The 10,125-nt window shown below is 46.5% G+C and overlaps 1 protein-coding gene across 1 annotated transcript in view; it reads left to right on the top strand.

The window, feature by feature from the left end:
• Window positions 1-10,125, top strand: part of LOC110515606 (uncharacterized) — a 180,892-nt gene that overhangs the window by 69,816 nt on the left and 100,951 nt on the right. The window contains exons 27-31 of the mRNA XM_090211797.1: window positions 7,142-7,366; window positions 7,524-7,622; window positions 8,868-9,022; window positions 9,351-9,562; window positions 9,701-9,908. Coding sequence (XP_090067923.1) covers window positions 7,142-7,366; window positions 7,524-7,622; window positions 8,868-9,022; window positions 9,351-9,562; window positions 9,701-9,908 — 899 coding nt within the window. The remainder of the gene's footprint in view (window positions 1-7,141; window positions 7,367-7,523; window positions 7,623-8,867; window positions 9,023-9,350; window positions 9,563-9,700; window positions 9,909-10,125) is intronic.

Raw genomic sequence — 10,125 nt, 5'->3', positions numbered from 1 at the left:
GAAGTGAATAGAATGGAAGTAAATAGAATGGAATGGAAGTGAATAGAATGGAAGTGAATAGAATGGAAGTGAATAGAATGGATGTGAATAGAATGGAATGGAAGTGAATAGAATGGAATGGAAGTGAATAGAATGGAAGTGAATATAATGGAAGTGAATAGAATGGAATAGAAGTGAATATAATGGATGTGAATAGAATGGAATAGAAGTGAATAGAATGGAAGTGAATAGAATGGAATGGAAGTGAATAGAATGGAATGGAAGTGAATAGAATGGACGTGAATAGAATGGAAGTGAATAGAATGGAATGGAAGTGAATAGAATGGAATGGAAGTGAATAGAATGGAATTGAATAGAATGGAAGTGAATAGAATGGAATGGAAGTGAATAGAATGGAATGGAAGTGAATAGAATGGAAGTGAATAGAATGGAAGTGAATAGAATGGAAGTGAATAGAATGGAAGTGAATAGAATGGAATGGAAGTGAATAGAATGGAAGTGAATAGAATGGAAGTGAATAGAATGGAAGTGAATAGAATGGAAGTGAATAGAATGGATGTGAATAGAATGGAATGGAAGTGAATAGAATGGAATGGAAGTGAATAGAATGGAAGTGAATAGAATGGAAGTGAATAGAATGGAATAGAAGTGAATAGAATGGAATTGAATAGAATGGAATAGAAGTGAATAGAATGGAAGTGAATAGAATGGAAGTGAACAGAATGGAAGTGAATAGAATGGAAGTGAATAGAATGGAATAGAAGTGAATAGAATGGAAGTGAATAGAATGGAATGGAAGTGAATAAAATGGAAGTGAATAGAATGGAAAAGAAGTGAATAGAATGGAATGGAAGTGAATAGAATGGAATAGAAGTGAATAGAATGGAAGTGAATAGAATGGAATGGAAGTGAATAGAATGGAAGTGAATAGAATAGAAGTGAATAGAATAGAAGTGAATAGAATGGAAGTGAATAGAATGGAAGTGAATAGAATGGAAGTAAATAGAATGGAATGGAAGTGAATAGAATGGAAGTGAATAGAATGGAAGTGAATAGAATGGATGTGAATAGAATGGAATGGAAGTGAATAGAATGGAATGGAAGTGAATAGAATGGAAGTGAATAGAATGGAAGTGAATAGAATGGAATAGAAGTGAATATAATGGATGTGAATAGAATGGAATAGAAGTGAATAGAATGGAAGTGATTAGAATGGAAGTGAATAGAATGGAATGGAAGTGAATAGAATGGAATGGAAGTGAATAGAATGGAATGGAAGTGAATTGAATGGAATGGAAGTGAATAGAATGGAATGGAAGTGAATAGAATGGAATAGAAGTGAATAGAATGGAAGTGAATAGAATGGAATGGAAGTGAATAGAATGGAATGGAAGTGAATAGAATGGAATAGAAGTGAATAGAATGGAAGTGAATAGAATGGAATGGAAGTGAATAGAATGGAATGGAAGTGAATAGAATGGAATGGAAGTGAATAGAATGGAAGTGAATAGAATTGAAGTGAATAGAATGGAAGTGAATAGAATGGAAGTGAATAGAATGGAATGGAAGTGAATAGAATGGAAGTGAATAGAATGGAAGTGAATAGAATGGAAGTGAATAGAATGGAAGTGAATAGAATGGATGTGAATAGAATGGAATGGAAGTGAATAGAATGGAATGGAAGTGAATAGAATGGAAGTGAATAGAATGGAAGTGAATAGAATGGAATAGAAGTGAATAGAATGGAATTGAATAGAATGGAATAGAAGTGAATAGAATGGAAGTGAATAGAATGGAAGTGAACAGAATGGAAGTGAATAGAATGGAAGTGAATAGAATGGAATAGAAGTGAATAGAATGGAAGTGAATAGAATGGAATGGAAGTGAATAGAATGGAATAGAAGTGAATAGAATGGAAGTGAATAGAATGGAATGGAAGTGAATAGAATGGAATGGAAGTGAATAGATGGAATGGAAGTGAATAGAATGGAAGTGAATAGAATTGAAGTGAATAGAATGGAAGTGAATAGAATGGAAGTGAATAGAATGGAATGGAAGTGAATAGAATGGAAGTGAATAGAATGGAAGTGAATAGAATGGAAGTGAATAGAATGGAAGTGAATAGAATGGATGTGAATAGAATGGAATGGAAGTGAATAGAATGGAATGGAAGTGAATAGAATGGAAGTGAATAGAATGGAAGTGAATAGAATGGAATAGAAGTGAATAGAATGGAATTGAATAGAATGGAATAGAAGTGAATAGAATGGAAGTGAATAGAATGGAAGTGAACAGAATGGAAGTGAATAGAATGGAAGTGAATAGAATGGAATAGAAGTGAATAGAATGGAAGTGAATAGAATGGAATGGAAGTGAATAAAATGGAAGTGAATAGAATGGAAAAGAAGTGAATAGAATGGAATGGAAGTGAATAGAATGGAATAGAAGTGAATAGAATGGAAGTGAATAGAATGGAATGGAAGTGAATAGAATGGAAGTGAATAGAATAGAAGTGAATAGAATAGAAGTGAATAGAATGGAAGTGAATAGAATGGAAGTGAATAGAATGGAAGTAAATAGAATGGAATGGAAGTGAATAGAATGGAAGTGAATAGAATGGAAGTGAATAGAATGGATGTGAATAGAATGGAATGGAAGTGAATAGAATGGAATGGAATGGAAGTGAATAGAATGGAAGTGAATAGAATGGAAGTGAATAGAATGGAATAGAAGTGAATATAATGGATGTGAATAGAATGGAATAGAAGTGAATAGAATGGAAGTGATTAGAATGGAAGTGAATAGAATGGAATGGAAGTGAATAGAATGGAATGGAAGTGAATAGAATGGAATGGAAGTGAATTGAATGGAATGGAAGTGAATAGAATGGAATGGAAGTGAATAGAATGGAATAGAAGTGAATAGAATGGAAGTGAATAGAATGGAATGGAAGTGAATAGAATGGAATGGAAGTGAATAGAATGGAATAGAAGTGAATAGAATGGAAGTGAATAGAATGGAATGGAAGTGAATAGAATGGAATGGAAGTGAATAGAATGGAATGGAAGTGAATAGAATGGAATGGAAGTGAATAGAATGGAATAGGCATCTCTGTCAGAGACAAGAAGTTTGTTAACAATTCACTACGTAGGCATCTCTGTCAGAGACATGAAGTTCGTTAACAATTCACTACGTAGGCATCTCTGTCAGAGACAATAAGTTTGTTAACAATTCAGAGAGGCAAGAGTGACAGTTCTATCTTCTCATGTCCTCTGGAACCTAGGCTGTTATCCTGTCCAGTACCCTCCTGTCCTCTGGAACCTAGGCTATAATCCTATCCAGTACCCTCCTGTCCTCTGGAACCTAGGTTGTTATCCTGTCCAGTACCCTCCTGTCCTCTGGAACCTAGGCTATTATCCTATCCAGTACCCTCCTGTCCTCTGGAACCTAGGCTATAATCCTATCCAGTACCCTCCTGTCCTCTGGAACCTAGGCTGTTATCCTGTCCAGTTCCCTCCTGTCCTCTGGAACCTAGGCTGTTATCCTATCCAGTCCCCTCCTGTCCTCTGGAACCTAGGCTGTTATCCTGTCCAGTACCCTCCTGTCCTCTGGAACCTAGGCTGTTATTCTGTCCCCTCCTGTCCTCTGGAACCTAGGCTGTTATCCTGTCCCCTCCTGTCCTCTGGAACCTAGGCTGTTATCCTGTCCAGTCCCCTCCTGTCCTCTGGAACCTAGGCTGTTATCCTGTCCAGTACCCTCCTGTCCTCTGGAACCTAGGATGTTATCCTGTCCCCTCCTGTCCTCTGGAACCTAGGCTGTTATCCTGTCCCCTCCTGTCCTCTGGAACCTAGGCTGTTATCCTGTCCCCTCCTGTCCTCTGGAACCTAGGCTGTTATCCTGTCCCCTCCTGTCCTCTGGAACCTAGGCTGTTATCCTGTCCCCTCCTGTCCTCTGGAACCTAGGCTGTTATCCTGTCCCCTCCTGTCCTCTGGAACCTAGGCTGTTATCCTGTCCAGTCCCCTCCTGTCCTCTGGAACCTAGGCTGTTATCCTGTCCTGTCCCCTCCTGTCCTCTGGAACCTAGGCTGTTATCCTGTCCCCTCCTGTCCTCTGGAACCTAGGCTGTTATCCTGTCCCCTCCTGTCCTCTGGAACCTAGGCTGTTATCCTGTCCAGTCCTGTCCTCTGGAACCTAGGCTGTTATCCTGTCCCCTCCTGTCCTCTGGAACCTAGGCTGTTATCCTGTCCCCTCCTGTCCTCTGGAACCTAGGCTGTTATCATGTCCCCTCCTACCTCTGGAACCTAGGCTGTTATCCTGTCCAGTACCCTCCTGTCCTCTGGAACCTAGGCTGTTATCCTGTCCAGTCCCCTCCTGTCCTCTGGAACCTAGGCTGTTATCCTGTCCAGTCCCCTCCTGTCCTCTGGAACCTAGGCTGTTATCCAGTCCCCTCCTGTCCTCTGGAACCTAGGCTGTTATGCTGTCCCCTCCTGTCCTCTGGAACCTAGGCTGTTATCCTGTCCCCTCCTGTCCTCTGGAACCTAGGCTGTTATCCTGTCCAGTCCCCTCCTGTCCTCTGGAACCTAGGCTGTTATCCTGTCTCCACCTTTCCTCTGGAACCTAGGCTGTTATGCTGTACCCTCCTGTCCTCTGGAACCTAGGCTGTTATCCTGTCCCCTCCTGTCCTCTGGAACCTAGGCTGTTATCCTGTCCCCTCCTGTCCTCTGGAACCTAGGATGTTATCCTGTCCTGTCCCCTCCTGTCCTCTGGAACCTAGGCTGTTATCCTGTCCTGTCCCCTCCTGTCCTCTGGAACCTAGGCTGTTATCCTGTCCCCTCCTGTCCTCTGGAACCTAGGCTGTTATCCTGTCCCCTCCTGTCCTCTGGAACCTAAGCTGTTATCCTGTCCTGTCCCCTCCTGTCCTCTGGAACCTAGGCTGTTATCCTGTCCTGTCCCCTCCTGTCCTCTGGAACCTAAGCTGTTATCCTGTCCTGTCCCCTCCTGTCCTCTGGAACCTAGGCTGTTATCCTGTCCCCTCCTGTCCTCTGGAACCTAGGCTGTTATCCTGTCCCCTCCTGTCCTCTGGAACCTAGGCTGTTATCCTGTCCCCTCCTGTCCTCTGAAACCTAGGCTGTTATCCTGTCCCCTCCTGTCCTCTGGAACCTAGGCTGTTATCCTGTCCCCTCCTGTCCTCTGGAACCTAGGCTGTTATCCTGTCCCCTCCTGTCCTCTGGAACCTAGGCTGTTATCCTGTCCCCTCCTGTCCTCTGGAACCTAGGATGTTATCCTGTCCAGTCCCCTCGTGTCCTCTGGAACCTAGGCTGTTATCCTGTCCAGTCCCCTGCTGTCCTCTGGAACCTAGGCTGTTATCCTGTCCCCTCCTGTCCTCTGGAACCTAGGCTGTTATCCTGTCCCCTCCTGTCCTCTGGAACCTAGGCTGTTATGCTGTCCAGTCCCAATCCCACTGAAACCCCTAACTCCGGACTCCTGCCTGGCATGAAAATGTCAAATTTTATTCTGTAATCCACTAGGTTGCATTGTCAAAGAACTTGTCTTACCTATGCATGTCAAAATACCACTATAGAATTCACCCTACTTCTCAGTGCTGTCTCTTATTGCCTCCCCATATGAGAGCTTCGGTAGAGAACGTGTGATCAACAAACGTTACGAGAGTAGATATTGATATTTTAAAAACAGAGTTAAGTCACTGTTTAAAAAAACCTTGATATTTAAACTATTTCCGGTCTTCATCTCCACGTTATTCATCAGCTGATGTACTACCTGTATAATCATTCACTCGATTTTGCCAAATATCGGAGATGTTCTGTCATTCGTTGAAAGGAGGTTATGCAGCAACTTTGGTCGTTTGACTTTTTTGTTTGACTGCGGATACCGAGTCGGTGCTTCCTGAGCGCGCTCAGAGATAACCTAGGGAGGTGTACTGCTGAAATGCGCTGAATTCATTGAGGAACATGATAGAGCTCGGACTTTATAAACGGCCTGTTTCTCACTTCACAACAATGTCACTAACCACTGTTTCCATCCACAGTTTTTATGCGAGTAAAGTCATACCGCATAAAAAACATTTTTAAACTCACAACATCTGCGATGAAAAGTTTTGGTATCGTTGTATAAATGGCGACAGATCATTTGTTCGTTCCACATGGTGAGATCTTTTAATGACTGTAAAATTATGCAAAAAATGATGGTGGAAACGCACCCTTTCACAGATCAACCATTTAACCCCTTCTCCCCCGTTTCCCCTCCTCCCTCTCCCTCTCCTCAACACTTCCCTACTCCCTCTCCTTCTACACCTCTCCCTCTTCTCCCCCGTTTCCCCTACTCCCTCTCCTCACCCCTTCCTTACTCCCTCTCCCTCTCCTCTCCTCAAACCTTCCCTACTCCCTCTCCTCACCCCTTCCTTTCTCCCTCTCGCTCTCCCTCTCCTCTCCTCACCCCTTCCCTACTCCCTCTTCTTCTCCCTCTCCTCACCCCTTCCCTACTCCCTCTCCCTACTCCCTCTCCCTCTCCTCGCCTCACCCCTTCCATACTCCCTCTACCTGTCCTCACCTTTTCCCTACTCCCTCTCCCTCTCCTCACCCCTTCCCTACTCCCTACTCCCTACTCCCTCTCCTCACCCCTTCCCTACTCCCTCTCCCTCTCCTCACCCCTTCCCTACTCCCTCTCCCTCTCCTCACCCCTTCCCTACTCCCTCTCCCTCTCCTCTCCCCTTCCCTACTCCCTCTCCCTCTCCTCTCCCCTTCCCTACTCCCTCTCCCTCTCCTCACCCCTTCCCTACTCCCTCTCCTCTCCCCTTCCCTACTCCCTCTCCCTCTCCTCTCCCCTTCCCTACTCCCTTTCCTCTCCTCACCCCTTCCCTACTCCCTCTCCTCTCCTCACCCCTTCCCTTCCCCCTTCTCCCTCTCCTCTCCCCTTCCCTACTCCCTTTCCATCTCCATCACCCCTTCCCCACTCCATCTCCTCTCCCCTTCCCTATGTCATCTCCTCTCCCCTTCCCTAATACCTCTCCATCTCCTCTCCCCTTCCCTACTCCCTACTCCCTCTCCATCTCCATCACCCCTTCCCCACTCCATCTCCTCTCCCCTTCCCTAATCCCTCTCCCTCCTCTCCTCCTCTCCCTTCAGCTTCCTGGTCAGTTTCATGGTGGACGCCAGGGGTGGGGCCATGCGTGGTTGCCGTCACAACGGGCTGCGCATCATCGTGCCGCCCAGGAAGTGTTCCGCTCCGACGCGGGTGACGTGCCGCCTGGTGAAGAGGCACCGCCTGGCGTCCATGCCCCCCATGGTGGAGGGAGAGGGGCTGGCAGGACGCATCATCGAGGTCGGCCCCACCGGGGCACAGTTCCTCGGGTAAGATGGAGAGAGGGAGGGGGAGTGTGGACGAGAGAGAGAGAGAGAGAGAGAGTTAGTCTGTGTGTATGTGCGCTCGTGTGTGTATGTGTGTACGTCCTTGCGTGTGTGTGTGTGTTGACGTTCTCTTCTCCCCCCGTGCTGCGTAATGGATCAGTAAGCTCCACCTCCCCACGGCCCCGCCCCCTCTCAACGAGGGAGAGAGTCTTGTCAGCAGGATACTACAGCTGGGGCCTCCTGGCACCAAGTTCCTGGGGTAAATCACACACTACAGCTGGAGCCTCTAGGCACCAAGTTCCTGGGGTAACTAAAACACTACAGCTGGGGCCTCTAGGCACCAAGTTCCTAGGGTAAATCACACACTACAGCTGGAGCCTCTAGGCACCAAGTTCCTGGGGTAAATAAAACACTACTGCTGAGGCCTCTAGGCACCAAGTTCCTGGGGTAACTAAACACTACAGCTGGGTCCTCTAGGCACCAAGTTCCTGGGGTAAATAAAACACTACAGCTGGGGCCTCTAGACACCAAGTTCCTGGGGTAACTAAACACTACAGCTGGGGCCTCTAGGCAGCCAAGTTCCTGGGGTAACTCAAACACTACAGCTGGGGCCTCCTGGCACGGAGACCACGGAGAGAGAGAAGGGACACAATATATACCCCGGCCCCTGGTCTCATTATATATACCCCCCACCCACCCAGCCAGACCATATATACCCTGGTCTCACCATATATACCCTGGTCTCATCATAAATACCCTGGTCTCATCATATATACCCCCCACCCACCCAGCCAGACCATATATACCCTGGTCTCACCATATATACCCTGGTCCCATCATATATACCCTGGTCTCATCATATCTACGATGGTCTCATCATATATACCCTGGTCTCATCATATTTACCCTGGTCTCATCATATATACCCTGGTCTCATCATATTTACCCTGGTCTCATCATATATACCCTGGTCTCATCATATATACCCTGGTCTCATCATATTTACCCTGGTCTCATCATATATACCCTGGTCTCATCATATTTACCCTGGTCTCATCATATATACCCTGGTCTCATCATATTTACCCTGGTCTCATCATATATACCCTGGTCTCATCATATATACCCTGGTCTCATCATATCTTCTCCCCAGCCCTCTCCACATTTGAGTTACAGTGTCGTTGTGTTGTTGAGAATTACAGTCTGAATCAGTTCCAGTTTTATCCCATTACCCCCCATGATTTTTCCTCCCCATATTGTAATGTTGTGATTTTTCTATGTTCGGAATAGTATGTCACCTGACCCTCCTCCTCCTCCTCCTCCTCCTCCTCCTCCTCCTCCTCATCATCAAAATATCATATCCTTCTGTTTGCTTGAATCTCCTCCAGGAATTTCTCCAGGATTTCTTTGTCCCTCATCTTGTGATGTTTTGTGTTCTTCCATGGAAGGCGTCCTCCTGTCATCACAACCTTTACCCTCTAACCCCTGACCTCTGTCCCAACAGGCCGGTGATTGTGGAGATCCCTCACTTCGCGGCCCTGCGGGGCACGGAGCGGGAGCTGGTGATTCTGAGGAGTGAGATGGGGGAGAGCTGGAGGGAACATCACTGTGAACACACTGAGGAGGAACTCAACCAAATACTGAACGGCATGGACGAGGGTGAGGGGAGACGGGGGAGGGACGGGGGGACGAGTGGGAAGGTCTGGTGCGGGGGAGAGCTGGATGGGGAGGGAGAAGGGAAGGGAAGGGAGGACAGGGAGTGGACGGAGGGGATGAGATGGGTGAGAAAGGGTGGAGGGAGGAGCAGGGAGGAGGCATGAGGGACGCAACAGAACCGGGCCGCCATGTTAGTACCAAGCCACCAATCGTTCTACCTTATTCTTTCACCAAAGATTAGGAAACATTTAGGTCCGACTGCTCAATCTGATTGGTCCTTGTGTATCATCTGACCCTGCTTCCCCGCTCCACCCATTGGTTCGTCCTCCAGAGCTGGACTCTCCTGAGGAGCTGGAGAAGAAGAGGATCTGCCGTATCGTCACCAGGGACTTCCCACAATACTTTGCGGTGGTGTCGCGCATCAAGCAGGACAGCCAACTGATTGGTCCTGAGGGAGCGGTGTTGAGCAGTACTCTGGTACCTCAGGTCCAGGCTGTGTTCCCAGAGGGGGCTCTCACTAAGAAGATCAGGGTTGGACTACAGGTAGGGAGGGGTGGGGTCTGTGTGTGTAGCTTTTTCAAGTTGGTCTTCGGCCCCAACAAAAATGTATTTGGTAACGACAAACTGAACACTTTCAAGTTCGTTGTTTCTACTTCCTAACTCTTGTTCACTTCCTCCTAGGCCCAGCCAATCAGCGTAGACCTGGTGAAGAGGATTCTGGGTAACAAAGCTACTTTTAGCCCCATCGTTACCTTGGAGCCCAGGAGGCGGAAGTTCCACAAGCCAATCACCATGACGATCCCTGTCCCCAAAAGCTCGACCAATGACGGGACAGGCAACGTGTTTGGAGGGGACACGCCCACTCTGCGTCTGCTCTGCAGCATCACTGGTGCGTAGGGAATGACTGTTGATTGGTTGATTGGCTGGTTGTTTAATTGGCTGTTTGATTGATTGATTGTTTGGCCCATTGATAGGTTGTTTGAATTGGTTGTTTGATTGGCTGGTTGGTTGATTAACTAACTGACTGAATGATTGATTTTGAGTAGTCATGTTTACCTTCTTGATATTCATCAAAGCCTGGTTTGAGTCAACCCACATTAAAATGT

This window comes from Oncorhynchus mykiss, chromosome 19, assembly GCF_057628025.1.
Source record: "Oncorhynchus mykiss isolate SJ-2025 chromosome 19, ASM5762802v1, whole genome shotgun sequence".
Classification (NCBI taxonomy): Eukaryota; Metazoa; Chordata; class Actinopteri; order Salmoniformes; family Salmonidae; genus Oncorhynchus; species Oncorhynchus mykiss.
This window is presented reverse-complemented; position numbering and strand designations above follow the sequence as displayed.